The sequence below is a fragment of the Myotis brandtii genome, unplaced genomic scaffold, assembly GCF_000412655.1.
Source record: "Myotis brandtii unplaced genomic scaffold, ASM41265v1 scaffold995, whole genome shotgun sequence".
NCBI lineage: Eukaryota > Metazoa > Chordata > Mammalia > Chiroptera > Vespertilionidae > Myotis > Myotis brandtii.
The window spans coordinates 271,611-291,018 of record NW_005372150.1 but is presented as its reverse complement, the minus strand read 5'-3'; the positions used below and the strand labels follow the sequence as shown (position 1 = coordinate 291,018).

Below are 19,408 nucleotides of genomic sequence, written 5' to 3'. Positions count from 1 at the left end.
GAGCCGTGCGCCGTGCGCTTTGTGCGATGGTTTGCTGGAGACGGCCGGGAGTGCGTGTGTGCGCCACGGAGAGGCCCTGGGCATGGGTGGGCGAGAGTTCGCGAGACCGTCCGGACAGACGCCTGTGAGACAGGGTGGAGCGTGTCTGTGTTCGTGCGGTGAGCCGGACACAGGACCCAGTCTTGTGCGTGTGAGAAACAGATGCTGCCAGGACGGGAGGTGTGTGTGTTCATGCCCATGAGTGACTGGATACACACGTGGGACAAACTGATGGGAGTTGATATCTGGTGGAGGCGGGAGAGCAAGTGGTAGGGAGCTTGTGAGAGGAAGTGTGGCCAGTGGTGTCTGCTCTTGTGTCCTGCAGGCCTGTTTTTGTGAGACCCTAGGCTGGTGCTTGGGATTATGTGTCCACTCTGTCAGGGGGTGTGCGAAAGGCTGAGGGACCCGTTCAGGTGTTGTGCACAGGTGGTTCTGGTGTCCTCCAGCCAGGGCCACCTGGGAGTGCACTGGGACACCTGGAACTGAGGAAGGTTGAGTTCTGTGTGGCTACTGTTGTGGCTGTGAGGGGACTGCTGGTGGGATTGGGGGTGTTTGTTCATATATGCCTGGTATGATCAGGAATAGAGAAGGGGAGAGGGAGCAGTGTCCCAGAAACCAACCCTTTTCTGCTTCACAGCCTGTGGGTGGCTGTGTGAACATCCAAGGGCCCATATTTATGGCGATAGAGCGTGTGTATGTGTGAGGAATATTGATTTCCTTGCTCCCCTCGCCAGCACAGCTGCCCCCTGAGCTGTCTTCAGGCCCCTCCTAGGAGCACAGGCTATGAGGTGGGGCGGGGGAGGGGGGTCCGTTGACAAGCTAATTTGGCTTGTGTCAGGCCCCCTGGGGGATGTCCACCTGCAACCAGCTGGCAGTTGCACTGAGGACATGCATATGTTCCCCTCTGTCTCTTCCTCACCCCAGGGGCCTGAGGCTTCATGTGAGGTGGTGTGGGTGCAGTTCCCAAGGACCATTGTTCCTTGCATCTGGGGTGGAGGCCAAACAAGCTGCAGCTGCAGCGCCAGCTGTCTGGAATCAGGGGATCAGTCTGAGAATGAGGGTCCTGATATTCATATCCCACACATGCCACTGCCTTAAGCAGCTGTCCCACCTGGTATTGCATTCTTGTCCTTGTGGTACTGGCATCCCCATATTGCAGGAGAGAACACGGAGTTTGAGTGTTCAGTCTTGTCAGCACCAAGGCTCTGTGGTTTACTGAGTGCCTGCTGTGTACAGTCGCTGTTCTAGGTGCTGGGGACATATTAGTTCACCCTTCAGCCTCGCCACAGTTAGGTCACATTTGCTCCTTAGTGCCTGGGATGTGGTTCTGAAGGAAGCCCAGGGAGGGCCAGAGAGAATCAGCCCAGCTTCTGGTCTGCAGAGGCTCAGTCAGGAGCTCCTTGCACTGGCCAGCTTGCCATCTCCCCCTCTCTTAACCCCGAAAGGATGCAGCATGCTCCAGAGACCTTGGGAGAACCCCAGTCTGTAACACTCCAAGACAACCTCTCATGGTATAGTGCACAAGCTTTTCTGATAGCCCTTGTGTGCAGCACCTGATGCTCTGCTGTTTGAGCCTTAAAGAGCCCTGGTCTCTCCCTACTCTCCCTTTCTAAATAGGCACTTTGGGTAGGGAATCCAGTGACTTAGGCAGAATATTAATTACAAGGGGAGCCTGAAGTGAAACCCAGATGTTCTGATGTCGGGCCTCTAACAGGCCCTTGCCAGCCCTGCCAGGATTTTCATGCTTTTGCTCAAAGAAGTCTGACTCTGAACTAGTTGTGCTAATATTTACACAGCTTCAGTTCAAAAACAAGGACAGGACTGACATCTGCACAAACAGTGAGATGACTGCTCAAATAGGTGTTTCTGGAAGGGATTGGACAGGGCTCCCTGGATTGTGGGAGCTTGGTGTGTCTGTGTGTGTTAACTGGCTGGACTCTGGAACATGGGGTCATGGTTTGCTAGGAGAATCGGAGTCAAGGGCAGCTCTGAGAGGCAAACAGACTTTGTTTCAAATCCTTGCTCAAACTCATGTACAACCTACCACACCCCTCTTAGCCTCAGTCTCCCCCTCTGTGGAAGGGAATAATAATACTGCTTCACAGAGGTACCTGAGAAAATGGGTGTCTAAAAGCCTTTGCCCAGCTGGCCAGTCCCAAGCCTTCAGTCAGATGGCTGGATCATTCAAGTCAGCATTCTGCTCTTCCCACTGCCACTAACCCCTTGGATTTTCTTCCTTCCTCTTTTGTAAATTTCCTTTGAATTATGATGGAATATCCTCCCATAAGCACAGTGGCAAGCTCTGATGGGCTTAGATCCCGCCAGGGGCGTGGGGAGAGTTCTGCAGAGGTGGCCCAGGTCACTTGTGTAAATGTGTATTTGTGTGGTGGGGGAGGATGCTCAGAGGCTGTTGAGTGTGATTTTTTTGTCCTCAAAAGCAAATCATAATGAGTTTAAAGGCCATTAAGGCTCTTGAAGAATTATTGTTGTGGCCTTACCAAATCTGGCTGCTCCCATTGCATGAGCTGCTGCTGAGAGAAAAGTTACGGTGATTGTGGTGGAAAACATGGCATGGTTCCCCTGGACCTGCCACTCTTCTGGCTGCATAGCTGACCCCAGCTGGGTGAGTGCCCTCCAGGCCCTAGGCCCATGACAGGCACCACCCGAGTGAGCAAGTGAATGAGCCCATGGATTAGACATGCCCTCCTGAGCTTGGAGGGTTGCTTTGTTCTCTGGGGAGATGTTTGTGACTCAAGGGTACCCAATGTTGCACTTTCCTGTTTGTTTTGTTTTCTTATTCACTCAGCAAACAGTTACTGAGAGCGTACTTTGTGCTAGACACTGAGCTAGATGTAGAGGAACCAAGGTTAATAATGTGAAACTGTGCATCACAGAGCACAGGCTTTGAGGTCCCATAAAACCCCAATTCTTCCTCTTCCCAGCTGGCTTCAGGTATGTTGCCTCCCCTGTCTGAGCCTTGATTTTGTCATCCATGAAATGGGGCCAAAATTATTTCCTGGGAGGATGTGCTGTTTTGCCTCGTGTCTGGCACATATTAGATGCACCCAGAATGGCAGCTGTTGTCACCACCATCACTATTACACCACCTTTTCCCATTTGTGAAATTATTGCTGAATAAAAGTGGTTCCTCTCCGCTTTCCATTTTGCTAGTTTCTGAGTTGAAGACTGGTTTACTGGAGCCTTTGTGGATCTTTACAAGATCTCTCCTTGAGGGACCGAGGCCTGGTCCTAGTTGATCCAAGTTTAATATCTTTTTGTGCTTTATTCATATGTGGCTGTAGCTTCTGTGCTCCTTGATGGAAAGGATCATTCTTGCCATTTTATTTTCTTGGTTTGTGGCTTCCTAACATGGTAACAGTTTAAAATTTAACCTAAGGCCCAGATGTGGAAACATAGCAAGAGTTCCTTCCTTGTGTATATATGTGGGAAACTATGGTAGTATTGTTTTTCCTTTTTGTTCAAAGGTTGGAGCAATCTATATATATAAAAGCCTAAGCGACTGATCGATCGATCGCTATGATGCGCACTGACCACCAGGGGGCAGATGCTCAAGCCAACCTCCTGCAGCCCCTCCCCCCGGGGCCAGCCAGCTAACCTCCTGCAGCCCCTCCCCCTAGCCGGATGGCCCCAATTGGCCAGCCAACCTCCTGCAGCTCCCCCTCCTCCCCCTGGCCGGCTGGCCTGATGGCCCCAATTGGGGTGGCCAACCTCCTGCAGCAACTCCCCGAGGCCGGCCAACCTCCCACAGCCCCTCCCCCTAGCTGGCTGGCCCTGATTGGCCGGCCAACCTCCCGCAGTCCTTCCTCCCGGCCAGCCAACCTCCCTTGGCCCCAATCGCCCTGATCACTGTCCGGGCTGAGGGACCCCACCCGTGCATGAATTCATGCACCAGGCTTCTAGTAATGATAATAATAGCAATGGTTGCCATTTAGTAAACTCTGTGTGAAGTACTTAATTTTCAAAGCAATTTTCTGCTGTCCTTATTTTTTTCGGTTGGGAGAAGGTTACATGACTTGCCCAGGGTCACCAACCAGTAAGTGCTAGAGCTGGAATTCAGTCGGCCTGGCTTTGGGGTCTGTGCTCTTCATAACCAGGCTCTGCTTCCTCTGTGGTTAAATAATCTTTAGAAAAATATGTCACCATTATAAATTGAGCCTTTTGCACCATTCCCAAGCCACAGAACAGGTGTTTGGTATCCCATGGTGTCAGGATTCCCAAAATATTTTCCAAATTTGGTATCCCCTGAGCTCTCTGACCTCACCGGTGTCTTGCAAGACCCCACAGACCCCCAAGAGTGGCTTCCTGAAACACTGCAGTGAGATTCTGAGACAGTGCCCTTTGGTTCTGAGCACTTGCAGCATTTTGAGGTAGCACGCTTGCCACAGGCCAGCCTCAGTGTGGAGCAGAGTCTTGGGAACAAAAGCTGACTCATTATGAGACCCTGGTGAGGAAACCCAAGGCCAGGGCCTTTGATGTCATTAGGGGACATGCATGCATACAGGCTGCTGAACTTGATCCCATGGGAGGGGAGAAGGAGCATCAATAACCTGGAAAATTTGGAAAGTCACCAGCTAGTTAGTGAGTGGCTAGTTTGGGTTCCAGGCTGGATTGGAATCTGTTTGCCAGTATGAATGCTTTCTCTCCAAATGGTGTTTGTTTCTCTGTTTCTGGCCAGGAGGTTAGATGGTGTAAGGATTAAATGTCTTAGTGCACGTGAAACATTGAAAATGTTGCTCTATTGTATTATAGCAAGCACTCAATAAATGTTAGTTATAATCATTGTAATTGTTCTTATTTATCCTGATTATTACTAAGCTTTGAAGGGTCTTTCTCTCCAGAGACAGGAAACCTCTTGGAGAGGCATGGGCAGGACTGGCTACAGTGAACTGTTGACGTGTGGCCTCCCCAGAAGTGCTGACATCAGTCATCTCCTAATATCCTCTTTCTGGGCCTCAGTTTCCACATCTACGAAGATAGATGAGCTTCATGACCCTTGTCGTCATTTGATGAGGGAGGATAGTTAAGGGGGCAGATTCTGTAGCCAGGCTGCCAACAACCCTGACCCCAGCTTTGATCCTCACGTGCTCTATGATCCTCACACGCTCTATGATCTTGGGCATGTTCCTTAGACTTTCTGTGCCTCGGTTCCTCCATTTGTAGCATGGGTGCTGGTATAGCAGCTCGTGGAGTTGTTGTGAAGATTGGGTTAATACACACAGAGTGCACAAATAGCACAGAGGAAACACCTGATAGATGGTGGCTTTTAGTTAGTACTTTAGAGCTGAGAGGTTGAACTGTGTTGGAACTAGATGGTGTTACTTGTTTAGGGAAGATATGTTGCTAGATGGGAGTGGGTATCTCTTTTTAGCTATGGACAAGGCCAGGGTTAAAAGAGAGTGAGGCAGAGAGAATGGTGGTGAGGGAAGCAGTTGAAGGGCCAGGGCTGTTCATGGTGTGAGGCAGTGATGGCAGCAACTGGGGGTGAGACAGATTGCAGACTTGGTGAGAAGGGACTAAAGCCCATAGGCTGTGTGTTTGCTTATAGCCCACCTTCCCTAGATTAACCCAGTTTAAACAGCCCACTAAGAGTGGACAGTTAAGAGTGTTAATATACTTATTTTATTTCAACCTCCCAAGAATCCTATGAAGTAGCTGGTATCGTTCCCATTTTAGAGATAAGGAAACTGATGTGCGAAAAAAAAGAAAATAACATATTCAAACTTTGCAGAACATAGATTTCTTAAGAATTTAGTACATTCATTTATTCCTCCATTTATTTATTCAATGCCTACTATATAACAAGCTCTGCAACAAAGTATGAGGCTAGGCTTTAGTGGAGCACATAGTGATATACTTTTTCTCCTCTTTCTTAGATTTGAAAACATGTTTCTATGTTATATATATATATATATGCCTAAGCAACCATTATGACCAAATGACCGGAATGACTGGTGGACCAGTTGCTATGACGCGCACTGATCACCAGGGGGCAGATGCTCAACGCAGGAGCTGCCCCCTGGTGGTCAGTATGTTCCCACAGGGGGAGCTCCGCTCAGCCAGAAGCCGGGCTCACGGCTGGTGAGCACAGCTGCGGCATGGGAGCCTCTCCCAACTCCGCAGCAGAGCTACTGAGCAGTGGCGGCAGGCGCAGCAGGCTGGGATGAGAGTGAGCGGCGTGGCGCCCGGCTCGGGCTCTTCCCTGGCCACCTGCAGGGATCGGGCCTAAACTAGCAGTCAGACATCCCCTCAGGGGTCCCAGATTGCAAGAGGGCGCAGGCCAGGCTGAAGGACCCCACCCATGCATGAATCCATGCACCGGGCCTCTAGTAAGTTTAAACGTTCTTTGGTTTATCTCTTCCTATACCCACCTCTCCTCTAAGATCTGTCAGTCTGTTCCATGCCTCTGGACTTATTTTGTTGGCCAATTTATTTTGTTCATTAGATTCTACAAATAAGTGATATTTGTCTTTTTCTGACTGGCTTATTTCACTTAGCATAATACTCTCCAGGTCCCTTCATGCAGTCACAAAGGGTAAGAGATCCTTTATTACAGCTGCATAGTACTCCATTGTGTAAATGTACCACAGTGTTTTGTTTTTTTATTGATTTCAAAGGAAGGGAGAGGGAGAGAGAGATAGAAACACCAATGATGAGAACCATCAATCGGCTGCCTCCTGCACACCTCCCACTGGAGAATGAGCCTGCAACCTGGATATATGCCCTGACCGGGAATCCAACAAGGACCTCCTGGTTCATGGGTCGACGCTCAACCACTGAGCCACATTGGTCGGGCTGTACCACAGCTTTTTTATCCACTCATCTACTGATGGGCACTTAGGCTGTTTCCAAATCTTAGCTATTATAAATAGTGCTGCCATGAACATAGGGCTGCATATATTCTTTCTGACTGGTGTTTTGGGGTTTTTAGGATATATTCCTAGAAGTGGGGTTACTAGGTCAAACAGCAGTTCCATTTAAAATATATATATGTATTTTATATATATTTACATAGTTTTTTATTGAGAGATAAAAACATTAATGATGAGAGAGAATCATTGATCGGATGCCTTCTGCACGTCCCACAATGGGGATCAAGCTGGCAACCTGGGCATGTGCCCTTGACTGGAATTGAACCCGGGACCCTTCAATCTGCAGGCAGATGCTCTATCCACTGAGCCAAAACAGCGAGGGCCATTTTTATTTTTTGAGTAACCTCCATACTGTTTTCCATAGTGGCTGTACCAGTCTGCATTCCCCAGCAGTGTACTAGGGTTCCCTTTTCTCCACATCCTCACCAGCACTGTTTTTTTAAAATTATTTATTGATAATAGCCATTCTGGCAGGTGTGAGGTGGTACCTCATTATTGTTTTAATTTGCATTTCTCTGATGATTAGTGATGGTGAGCATTTTTTCATATGTCTCTTGGCCATCTGTATGTCCTCTTTGGTGATCTAGTTTGGAGAAGTATCTATTCAGGTTCTTTGCCCATTTTTTTAAATTGGATTGTTTGTCTTGTGTTGAGTTGTATAAATTCTTTATATATTTTGGATAATAACCCCTTATCAGATATGTTCTCCCATATAGTGGGTTCCCTTTTCATTTTGATGGTGGCTTGTTTGGCTGTGCAGAAACTTTTTATTTTGATGTAGTACCATTTGTTTATTTTTTCCCTTTGTTTCTCTTGCCCTAGGATTGTGGTCGGCAAACTGTGGCTCGCGAGCCACATGCGGCTCTTTGGCCCCTTGAGTGTGGCTCTTCCACAAAATACCATGTGCGGGCACGCATAGAGTGCGATTGAAACTTCGTGGCCCATGCGCAGAAGTCGGTTTTCGGCCTTGGCGAGTCTATTTTGAAGAAGTACTGTTGATATTTGGCTCTGTTGACTAATGAGTTTGCCGACCACTGCCCTAGGAAATGTATCAGTGAAAATTCTGCTATGTGAGATGTGTATATTTTCTTCGAGGATTTTTATGGTTTCACAACTTACATTTAAGTCTTTTATCCATTTTTAGTTTATTCTTGTGTATAATGTAAGTTGATGGTTTAGTTTCATTTTTTTTCATGTACCTGTCCAATTTTCCCAGCACCATTTATTGAAGAGACTGTCTTTACTCCATTGTATGCTCTTGTGAAATATTAATTGGACGTAATGGTGTGAGTCGATTTCTGGGGTCTCTGTTCTGTTCCATTGATCTGTTTGCCAGTAAGTACCAAGCTGTTTTGATTACAATGGCTTTGTAGTATAGTTTGATATCTGGTATTATGATCCCTCCATGGAGAACAGAAATTTGGTCTTCTGATTAATGTGGAGCTTTTTTTCTTTCTGACGTTGTTGTGGTGCTTGGGCTTTCCTGAATGGAGGATGAGACAGAGGCAGGAAACAGTGGGGGAGTGGGGGGTCAGGAACCTGCAGTTCCTCCCCGGGGCTGGGAACTTGTAAATGGTCATCTCACTTTGCCCTTGGAAGTTCAGACTAGTAGCCTTGAATCTCAAAAACATGTTTGCCAGCCCCAGGAGGTTAGCTGGGTGTAAGAACTGTCCTGCAGATTTCCCTGTCAGTATTGGAATGACTCTGAACTGGAGATGATGGGAGAGAAGGGGCTAGAGCAGGGGTGGGCAAACTTTTTGACTCGAGGGCCACAATGGGTTCTTAAACTGGACCGGAGGGCCGGAACAAAAGCATGGATGGAGTGTTTGTGTGAACTAATATAAATTCAAAGTAAACATCATTACATAAAAGGGTACGGTCTTTTTTTTTTTAGTTTTATTCATTTCAAACGGGCCGGATCCGGCCTGCGGGCTGTAGTTTGCCCACGGCTGGGCTAGAGGAGTGCAGGTTTATAGTATGTGCTCAGTAAATGCGAGACACTCTATGGTTCTTACTAACTGGTGTATCTGCCACAGTTTTTATTCTTATTGCTGTTATTTCCCTATGCAGGCCCTGGAAAGGACCCTGAAGTGCAGTTAGTCCCAGGTGTGAGTTGGAGAGGAAGTGTTTGGGGAAGTAGCTCTTTTCTCTGCTGTTAGTGGAGGGGAGGTGCAGGCAAGTAAACATGAATTCTCTGTTCCCTCTGGGGCCTTTGACCTTTCTCAGAGTCATAATTTAAATGTTCAGGGTTTTTTTGTTTTGTTTTGTTTTCCCACTTAGTAGAAATGGCACAAAGGCTCAGGAAGATAACAGGCTTTGATGTGGGTAGCAAATTCTTAGCACAATTTTGAACTTTTTCTTACAGACAATTTTAAACATACATAGAAGTAGAAAGAATGGCATAATGACCCCATTGGGCAGTTTTATTTTATTGCCACTGATTATGTTGAAGCAAATACCAGAAATCTTGTTGAGTTTGCATCAGGGACCTGCTGCACTGCTGTTTCTGGTCTTGCAGGTGTCATGCTGCAGGGTCTCTGGAGCAGAGCCTCCCTCAACAGCCCTTAGCTGTGTTAGCCACCTGGGCCAGTTCCCCAACCTAGAAGACCAAGTGATGCCTGCCCCATTTGGAGAAATCTGTGTGGGAGGCCCTGTGTCTAGAAGTGAACAAGGGAAGCCAGCCCATCAGACAAGGCTTTCCTGGGGGAAGGGATGCCCAAGGCACTTGCTTTCGTGCCTTAGGTCTCCAGGCAAGACGGGGGACTCTCTGCTGAGTGTCCCTAGGTTCCGTTCCTGCCTGCTGCCCCTGGGTTGCCCCTTGGCAGGTGGTAGAGTCAGGAAGTGGCACCTGCCTCCTCTACACCCACAGACATACTGGCCATTTACCTTGCTTGGCCTCTGGGTATCCTGACATGCTGCCTTCAACAGCTCTTCTCTGTGGCTTAAGAGATCAGCCCTCTTGGGTCTCCTCCCATCACACCGCGGCTCCTTCCCAGCCCACTTGGCAAGCTGCTCTCCACGTTGTGCACAGGCCCTCTTCTCCTCGCCACACAGTTGCTTCTAACGTGGCTCCTTATTACCCCTTGCTTCCCTATTCCTCCATGTCTTTATCCACCTCCTCAGGCTCTGCCCAGAAAGCTGTAGTCACCTAGCCCCCTTTTCACCTTTATCAAATGCATCCTGTCATTGCTCAGTGCTTGGCCATCCCACAGTGCTACATTGGATGCTCAAGAAATTTTAGTTGCTATAATTCTTATGAGTATATTATTATTAACTAGAGGCCTGGTGCATAAAATTTGTGCATTGGGGGATGGGGGTCCCTCAGCCCAGCCTGCCCCTCTCACAGTCCGGGAGCCCTCAGTGGATGTCCTACTGATGGCCACAGTCTGGCAGCAGAGGCTCGGAGCAGGCGCCCCGTGTGTGTGTGTGTGTGTGTGTCCCCGCTGGGGGCCTGCCCCCAGACACGTTAGAGGCTCAGAGCAGTCCCCCCATGTGTATGTGTGAGTGAGTGTGTGTGTCCCCACTGGGGGCCTGCCCCCAGCCGCATTAGAGGCTCGGAGGAGGCACCCTGTGTGTGTGTGTGTGTGTGTGTGTGTGTGTGTGTGTGTGTGTGTCCCCGCTGGGGGCCTGCCCCCAGCCGCATCGGAGGCTCAGAGCAGGTGCCGTGTGTGTGTGTGTGTGTGTATGTGTGTGTGTGTGTGTCTGCTGGGGGCCTGCTCCCAGCCACACCGTGGAGGCTTGGAGTAGGCGCCCCTCTGTATTGATCTCTCAGGCTCCTGGCCTTGCCTGCATGTTGTTCTCTTCCTTGAGCTATGGCCAGGGCAGGGTGCTGCCTGCGGATCACTGTGGCGACCCGCGAGCAGGCCCTGCTGGGGGCTGCCTGCGGGCTGTGCTTGCCTGATCGCGGGTGGGGACCCGCGAGCAGGCCCTGTTGGGTGCTGCGTGCGGGCCGCACTTTCCTGCTCGTGGATTGCCGCGGTGACCCGCGAGCAGGCCCTGCTGGGTGCTGCCTGCCCGTGGTGCTTGCCTGATCGCAGGTCGCCGAGGCAATGCCTGCTGGGCTCACGTTGCCAGGGTGACGCCGCCAGCGTCCTGCCCCAGCCACTATGGGTGCTGCCATCTTTGTCGTGGAGTGACGGTTAATTTGCATATTACTCTTTTATTAGATAAGATATCCCTAGTGTCTAACACAGTGATTCTTGGATAGAAGGCCCTCAAAATCAACCAAGTATAGGTAATAAACCAACAGTGGGCCCAAGTCCTGCTCTGTACCATTGACCACCCCTGGTCAGTTCACCCCTTGCTCTCAGATGGTCTGGTGCCTATTTCTGACTAAGGATGTTCCTGAAGGCCTCTTCCCACTGTTGCATGCTCATTGCCTAACAGCCCCCACTGGCTCCTCGTGATGCCCCTGCAACGTGAGGAAGCACTAACAATCCTGTGTTGTGATATTGACAGCATGACCCCAAACGCTTCCTGGTGACACACCCCAGGCTGAGGATTTGTGTGTGTGTTTTTTTGGCTGGGGGTAAACAGTACCCTCATTTTATGATTGGAATAGAGAGGCCACGTCACTTGCCCCAGGTCACACAGCTCCTCCCTGCCAACTACCAGACAGTCACCAGGGAAGGGCTCTGTGTCAGTGTTGCAGTTGCAGGAGATTAAGGGGGAGCAGTGTTCCCTACCTTGACCTTTCATTCTTCCCCCTAGACCCTGTTTGCACACTTGCCTTGGGTACCATGGGCAGATGGGGGGCCAGTCAGATGTTGACATGCAATGGAACCTGTGGCTACAGTCCCAGGTCCTAAAAGGGCTGGAGGAGTTCAGTGGGTAGACAAAGCAGGTGGGCTTTCCCCACAGAGGGAGGAGTATGATGAAGGTGGGGGGTGTGAAGTAGCTTGTTCCATCTGCTGGTGGACCAGTACCTCAGTCAGCCTCTGCCCTCCTCACCCTCTGTGTGCCTCTCTGTGCCTCAGTTTCTCAATCTACAAAATGGGAAAGTAGTAATACAGCACCTACCTCAAAGGGTTGATTTATATGACAGAATGAGCCATCCTGTAAACTGTAGACTCAGTGATTGTGACATGTCCATAAGTTCATCAACTGTCAGGAGGTTGGTAATGGGGGAGGCTGTGCACATGGGACAGGGCTATGTGGAAACTCTGTACTTTCTGTTCATTTTTGCAGAGAACCTAAAACGACTTTAAAAAGTAAAAAAATATTTTTAAACAGTTGTCATAGGATGATATGAGTTAACCCCCTGTGAAGTGCTCAGAGCAGTGCCTGGCACAGCGCTGGTATCTGTGTTCTTCTCTCCGCCATCCTCAGGTCATTCATCCATTCATCCTAAACATGCTTTCTGACCCCTGCACTGGCTCTGAGGACACAGACATGTAGAACATTCCTCCTGGTATCAGCTCACCTGTTGGGCCCAGGAGTCTTGCGGCTGCTGTGGGGCACAAGTATCCTAGGAGGGGAAACAGCATCAGTGAACTGGCACCGTAGCATATAGCTGCAGACAGCACCACACAGACAGAGCTTCAGAGTGAGATGGGGTCAGGAAGACATTCAGCAAGCTGGAAGGCAGGCAGGGTGGGGTGTCGGTGCCACATTGAAGAGTTTGGACCATGACAAAAACTTTAAGCCAGCAAGGACTTGGAGGATTTGCATTTTAGGTGCTTTCTGGCAGCCAAGGGTGAGCAAGTGCAGGAGGGACCTCTCAGGGCAGCTTGGTGGTGGTGGCAGTCCTGGATGAGACTGAAGAGCTGGGGTCAAGATTGTCCTGGGCTCTGAGAGGGCCACATGCCTGGCTCTGGCCAATAGGGTAGGTCTGAGGCAGAGGCCTATAAGAGGGGCATTTTTTCTCCTCCTCGCTGCCCACAGTCTTTCCTAGAGCCAGCCTCCTGGCCTGTGCCTCACTTCTAGCACCCCCGGGGTGTCCCTGGGGCCCGGCCCAGCCCTGTCTGCTGGAGCCTTTCACAGAGAACTGCTTTATTTAAGTCTGTTTTGTGCATATGGAAATAACTAGAGGCCTCTGTATTTAATTTGGCTCAGCTGAGAAGATTTTTGGCTCTGTGCACACATGTTGAAAATCTTTCTGAGTGAGCCCAAGGGTTGGAAGCTCTGGTCATCTTTATGCAGTCAAAACCAACAAGCACTGCCTTGGCTCAGCTAGGGGTGAGGGTCTGGCAGAGGGCAGGCTATAGAAGATGGCTGATAAAAATACAGAAAGGGCAGAGGTGATGCCAGCCGCAGAGGAGACCATGGTGAGGGAGGCAGTTTTGTAAACATTGTTGCGCAAGACCAGGTAAGCTGTAGGTAGAATGAAAGGAAAGGGGCTTTTGAAAGTATAAAGCTCTATATGGACATATCGGAGATGTTTCTGGTTTCCTGAGCAGGGAATGCTTAATTTGGTGTTGGGTTGAAGAATGCTTCTCCTGATGTCTCTCTTTTTGGCCTTGATAGTCCTGGCAAAGCCTCTCAGTAGAGTCCTTCCCTGATCAATGGTGCAGCACAGAAGTAGCCCCACATGTTTGCACAGGGATTTGCAGTTGCCAAAGCGTATCCTTGCTTGGTTCCCACATTCCTATTGTGTAAGTGCAGTAAGAATGATACCCACTGCAAGATGGAGGCCCTGTCCCAGGTCACTCAACCCAGAAGTGGGGAAGCTGGACTCGACCTGGTCTGATCTCCAGGCAGAATTCCCCCACCCTGTGGGTGCGTCTGCAGCCATAGGGGCACCATTCTGAACATAAATGGGTAAAGGGTCTGTCAAAGGTGGGCAGAGCTCAGGTTCAAACCCCTGGACATCATCTGAAAGTCTAGTTTTGGAATATCTTGACCTGTGAAACTGAGGAGTGAGGACATCTGGTGCATTGAAGCTTGGTGGCTCTGCCAAACATATTATTGAGGATCGTGGTGGCATTACTTTGATAGTCTTGTGAAAATCAAATACTCAGAGGATGCAGCAGAGCAGAAGTCCTTGTCATTCCCACCAGCTGTGCAGAGCTGTGGGAATTACTGAGCTCTATCCCTTGGGACTTGGTGTTCTAAATCAGGTTCCTTGGAAATAAACTGATCCCAGAGCTATAGATCTGACTTCTTCTCTTTGAGTTGGGTCTTGAATTTTTTTTCTTTTTTGCAAGTATCATAAGCAAATGCAGAATGTCCTCACTAGGCACAAAGGTGATTGAGGGAGAGGAGCAGGCCAGGACTGTGGTGATGGAAAAGCATGTGAGTCTGATGGGTATGGCTGCTGCCACGCCCTCTGATTGTTATCAAGCAGGAATATGGACTCAGTGTGGCCAGAACTCTACTGCCCCCCACCTCCACCCCCTCCAGGAGAATGCAGAAGCCTAGATTTCCATATAAAATCTCTAGATTATAAAATATTGGTGATTCATCTTAGTTTTTTGTGTTGTGTTTTTTTCCAAATGCTGTTTGAGCAAGGGGCATCCAATCTGGAGCTCTGTGTTGAGACCTGTTGAGCTCCTTGCACAGAGGCTCTATCTCCTGGATAGCTCTGGGCTGTCTCAAGTGTCCATATATAAAGAATGCCAGGGTGGGCACTGGGCCTGACTCTTTAGTGGCTCCAGGCCTTTCAGCCAGCTGTCCCAGGGTTGAGTCCCAGGGTCCTGGAGGGATAGGCCTGACGTCTGCCTCAGTCCTGGCTCAGATGGCCCAGGGAGAATAAAGGGCTTTTTCACAGCTTCCCTGGAAAGGCTGCAGGACTTGCATTAGAGGCTTGATTTTCCTCTTGGGTTAGGCTTGTCCCCTGACTTCAGTCCCCAGGATGTGGGGTGTGATCCTTAGGCAGGTTGGAGCCCTCCAATAAAGATGCCACTATGAGCAGTACCTCCTCAAGCAGAGGCCCTGGTTGGGCTGGATTGTAGGGTGCTTGCATAGGCTCCCCTGTCCCTCCCTAGGGCCTCGTTGCAGCTGGCTTTGAGCCCAAGTAAAAGTGCATGTTTGCCAGCCTGTGGGGTGCATCTCTTTTCCTGCTTCCTCTCTGAGGCTTCATCAGTGCTGGCCCAGCTCAGCCAGCTTCCCAGTGTTTTGGGAGGTGGGCATGGAGCAGGGTAGGCCAGGAAGCTGAGCCAGGGCATCCCTGAGTGTGGGGCTGCATGTGTCCTCTGTTCCTCTGTGACTGGAGGCCTGAGCAATAGTGTTCTGGGTGTAGAATGTGTGTCTGTACCTTGGAGAATCATTCCAGCTTCTACAACTGTTTAGAATTTCCAAGGCCCAGCTGTAGGCTGAAGGAGTGAGTATGGACACAGGTCCCATCACACCTGTGCTTCAAGGATCACTTCGGGACTTGGTTAAGTCTCTCTCCTGTCTAGTGCTTTTTCTTATAAATAGGAGAGGAGTGAGCCCTTGCCATTGGCTTGTGGGAAGTAAATGAGATGGCCTAGTGAAATGCCAGGGGAAGCTGAGATGAGGTTGGCACCACCCATAGGCCTTAGCAGTGGTTCTCAACCTGTGGTTCGCGACCCCTTTGGGGGTCGAACGACCCTTTCACAGAGGTCTCCTAAATACTTCCTGCATATCAGATATTTACATTACGATTCATAACAGTAGCAACATTACAGTTATGAAGTAGCAACGAAAATAATTTTATGGTTGGGTCACAACATGAGGAACTGTATTTAAAGGGCCAGAAGGTTGAGAACCACTGCCTTAGAGGAAGAAGAGAGGGTTGTGATCCTCAGGGCTTCTGCCAGGGAGAAGCTGAAGCATGAGGTGCTGTTGGGGAGGATGCACTCGGCACAGCTCTGCAGCTTCAGAGCCTGGTTATTCTTTGGGCATCACTGTTTTCCTCTCTGTGTTTGTTGAATGAATGAATGAATGAGTGATGGTATTTCCTTAGTTACTGGTAGTATCACTCATTCATTTGTTCATTCATTCAACAAATACTAACTGAGCACCTGCTATGCCAAACCCTGAACAAGGAACAGGTTACATTGGCAGCCACCTCTCTTCCAGAGTTGATTCTTTAATGGTAAGAGACAGACTTATAAATCAGAATGAATGAGAAGAGATGTCAGATAATGAGACGTGCTATGAAGAAACCCAAGAGCTCCTTGTGATAGAGACCGTGGAGGTGCGGGGTGATGGTGCCTGCAGATCCAGAGCATCCCTCTTCCTTCCTTCTGCCTGGTGACCCCTTTCTCCACCTGTGCCACTCTATGAGTACCTTGGAACACCCTGTACTGGTACCCACATGCCACGAGGCATCTCCCTTAAGCTTGCACTGGATTCTGTGTTTATCCACAGCCAAGACCCTCGGGCCTTTCTGATGGGAACCCCCAAAATCATAAACGGACAGGGGAGATATGATTGCAGGTTCTTGGGGCCAACTTCTGGCCCCTCCTTGTCTCTAGGACCCTGAATTCTAATCTCCAAAGCCCACTCTGGTCTACCAGGCTATTTTAATTAGAGTGACTCAATGGTGGGACGGTCTAGCCCGGCTCCCAGGCAGGCAGACAGACAAATGTTCTTTATGTTTGGGAGTGAGGCCTGGGCCGAGGAGGCTGGAGCAGCCACCTCCCCGGGGCCTGAAAGCTGACCTTGGCAAACATTGACAGGATAGGGCAAGGGCCTGATTGTGTGTGCTGGGTGCACAGGACAGAAACTTTGTTCTTCCCTCTGGCTCTCTGCTGATGAGAACAAGCCCCGTCTGAGGAAGGGCTCCACCTCAGCCCTCCTGGAATAACTCCTGTCTAATCAGGCTCCGCACTCCCTGTCTACAGCACTGACCAGGCCCAGTTCCCTGATGCCACCAAGTAGCAGCCTGACGCCCACCATGCAGGTGGTAAATGAGGCTCAGAGAAGTTGGGATAGAACCCAGGTATCAGAGTCCAGCCTAAACTCTGCTTCTGCTCACATCACATCAGGGTGATAAGTGCCTGGTGGAGCCGTGCATAGCACTTATCAGAGGGCAGGGAGCAAGTCAGCACCACTGCCACGCTTACCCCCGACTCCAGCTTGGACATCCAGGAGAGCTGTACCTTTCCTGATGTGCCTGAGTGGCCTGAAAGACCCCTCTGCTCCTGGTTGCTCTCCTTTCCTCCTGGGGCTGCGCATCTTACCAGCAGCAGCTGACAAATGGGGAAATGTTGGATATTGGTCAATAAATAAAGCTCTAAAAATAGCCTTGTGCTTTGAGAAGTTCATTGTTTGAAGTCCTATATTTTTATCCTATATAATAAAAGCCTAATATGCAAATCGACCAAACGGTGGAACAACCGGCAGGACGACTGGTCGCTATAACATGCACTGACCATCAGGGGGCAGACACTGAATGCAGGAGCTACCCCCTGGTGGTCAGTGCACTCCCACAGGGGGAGCGCCGCTCAGCCAGAAGCCAGGCTCACAGCTGGCGAGCACAGCGGCGGTGGCAGGAACTCTCCTGCCTCCGTGGCAGCGCCAAGGCGAGCAGTAAGGAGCAGCAAGCAGGCGGGCAGTAAGGAGAAAGGGGTCCTGGACTGTGAGAGTGTGCAGGTTGGGCTGAGGGACCCCCCCGCCCCCCCCCCCAGTGCACAAATTTCATGCACTGGGCCTCTAGTTGGTATATAAAACCCCTGTCTGGAGGTCTCAGTGCCTGGTAATTAGAGGTAATGCTGCAGCCTGTGAGGCTGACTTAGCAGGCTGGGAAGGGCTCCCACCTGGCCGTATTTCCGCTCACTAAGCTTATCCTCAGCCGATGTCCAGGACCCTTTCCGTCTGGTCTCCCCTCCCAGGGCCTTCTCTTCTGTCATCGTTAAAAAGTATCTCCACTTTCTTCTCAGCACCAGACCTTTAAAGTTATCTTCAGCTCTCCTGCTTCTGCCCCACCTCTCTTATCCCGCACAGCCCAACTTCTACCCTAGCTCCTAGCCAAGAGCTTGTGACCATGTCACTGTCCTTAGCTTCCTCAGTTTCTTGGCGACATCTGGCTTCAACAGCCTGGCTTCCATGACATTGAGGACTCCTGTCCTTCCTTGTGCTCCTCCCATAGCTGTCTTGCTGTTCAAGCCTGTCACTGCCCCTCAAATGGCTCCTCTTCTCCATCCCACTGGTACCTCCTAGCACAGGCCCTGTTCCCCTAGTCACTGCTATGGCTCCCTCCATCCTTCCACTACTAATATCCTGCACTCTGCAGTTAGAGTTGCCTTTCTAGAATCCCATTGCTGTCCTGTCCCACCCCAGTTAAACCCTGGACCCTTCCTCGACCTTGCCCTGATCCTTAACAAGCCTTACAAGGTCCTGAAAATTCTGGTCCTACCCCTAGCCCCATACATGTTTCCACCACACTGAACTTTTCTATCCCTGTACACACCATGGACTCCCATCTCTCTCTGCTCCGCCTTCACAGAGGGGGTGTCCTCAGCTGGAAGCACCCCTCACCTGCCCCATGGCTTCTTCTCCTTGGGTTCTGGCTAATGGTGAGCACCTTCCAGGAAGCCCTCCTGCCTCTGGCACTGGGGCTCTGCTTATCATCCCATAGGGCCTGATGCTCCCCCACTTATTGTTCCTAACAGCCATCATCAGGTAGCTCTGTTCCCCAATGTTCCTGTGAGGATGGGGTCATGTCTGTGTGACACTGCCATATCCCCAGTGCCTGACACAGGCCTGTCACATAGTGTGTGTTCAGTAAATGTGTACAGAATGAAGTGACTGGCCAGGGAAGAGAGGGATTGAAGGGAGGGTTCTGGGCAAGGACAGACCTTGCAGTGGGTGATTTGTTTTGTGTCTACATTTGGTCTCTATGCACCTGGCTGTCCCTGCTCATGGTTTGATGAATAAGTCTTTTCAGGTCCAGAGAAATATTTCAGGACATTAAAACCAGTTAGGTTTCTAAATCACCTTCCTTTTTTTAAAAAAAAAACAAACCCAAACTGTAGCAAGTTTTCTTTCTTTCTTTCTTTTTTAGATTTCTTGTTCCACTTATTTATGCATTCATTGGTTGATTCTTGTATGTGCCCTGGCCAGGGATCAAACCTGTAACCTTGGTGTATCAGGACGATACTCTAACTGACTGAGCTACCCAGCCAGGGCCCAAGTTTTCTTATTAGCTATGTTTAAGCCTAATTAAGGAAGCTGGGTTCCCCCAGACTTCAGCCCAGGGACCCATTTGTCCTGTGGGGCTCAAGAGGAGCCTGAGTTCTCTGGCTGCTGTGGCTTGGCTGGGGCTGGGAGTGTGAGCACAAAGCGATTTCCTGAACACTTTCTGTGTGCATGGCATGTGCTTACCCACCCCTCACCACAGCCTTGTAAGGCACGTGAATTGAGGACCATTTTATTGGTGGGAAGCTGAGGTCCAACCGGGGCAAGTTACACAAGGCACACAGTGGCAAAGCTGTGGCGGTAGCTCTGCTCTCTGCGCTGGTGTAGCAGCCTGGGCCAGTCCCAACATTTGGAATCGCATGGGCAGGTAGGCAACCAGCTAGGGCCCAGGAAACTGCAGGTGGCTGCTAATCAGCTCGGCACATGGAAATATA

General features: G+C 50.0%; 1 protein-coding gene across 8 annotated transcripts in view; it reads left to right on the top strand.

Annotated features, from left to right (window-relative positions):
* Window positions 1-19,408, top strand: part of IQSEC1 (IQ motif and Sec7 domain 1) — a 205,731-nt gene that overhangs the window by 123,884 nt on the left and 62,439 nt on the right. For 4 of the 8 annotated variants that reach the window (XM_014533632.1, XM_014533630.1, XM_014533631.1 and 1 more), the window contains exon 1: window positions 19-219. The exons of 3 other annotated variants lie outside the window; for them this stretch is intronic. In XM_014533632.1, the coding sequence (XP_014389118.1) occupies window positions 83-219 (137 nt within the window). In that variant the 5' untranslated portion in view covers window positions 19-82. Of the gene's footprint in view, window positions 1-18; window positions 220-19,408 lie in introns of those variants that run through there. One more of the 8 variants, XM_014533629.1, reaches the window with a different exon arrangement.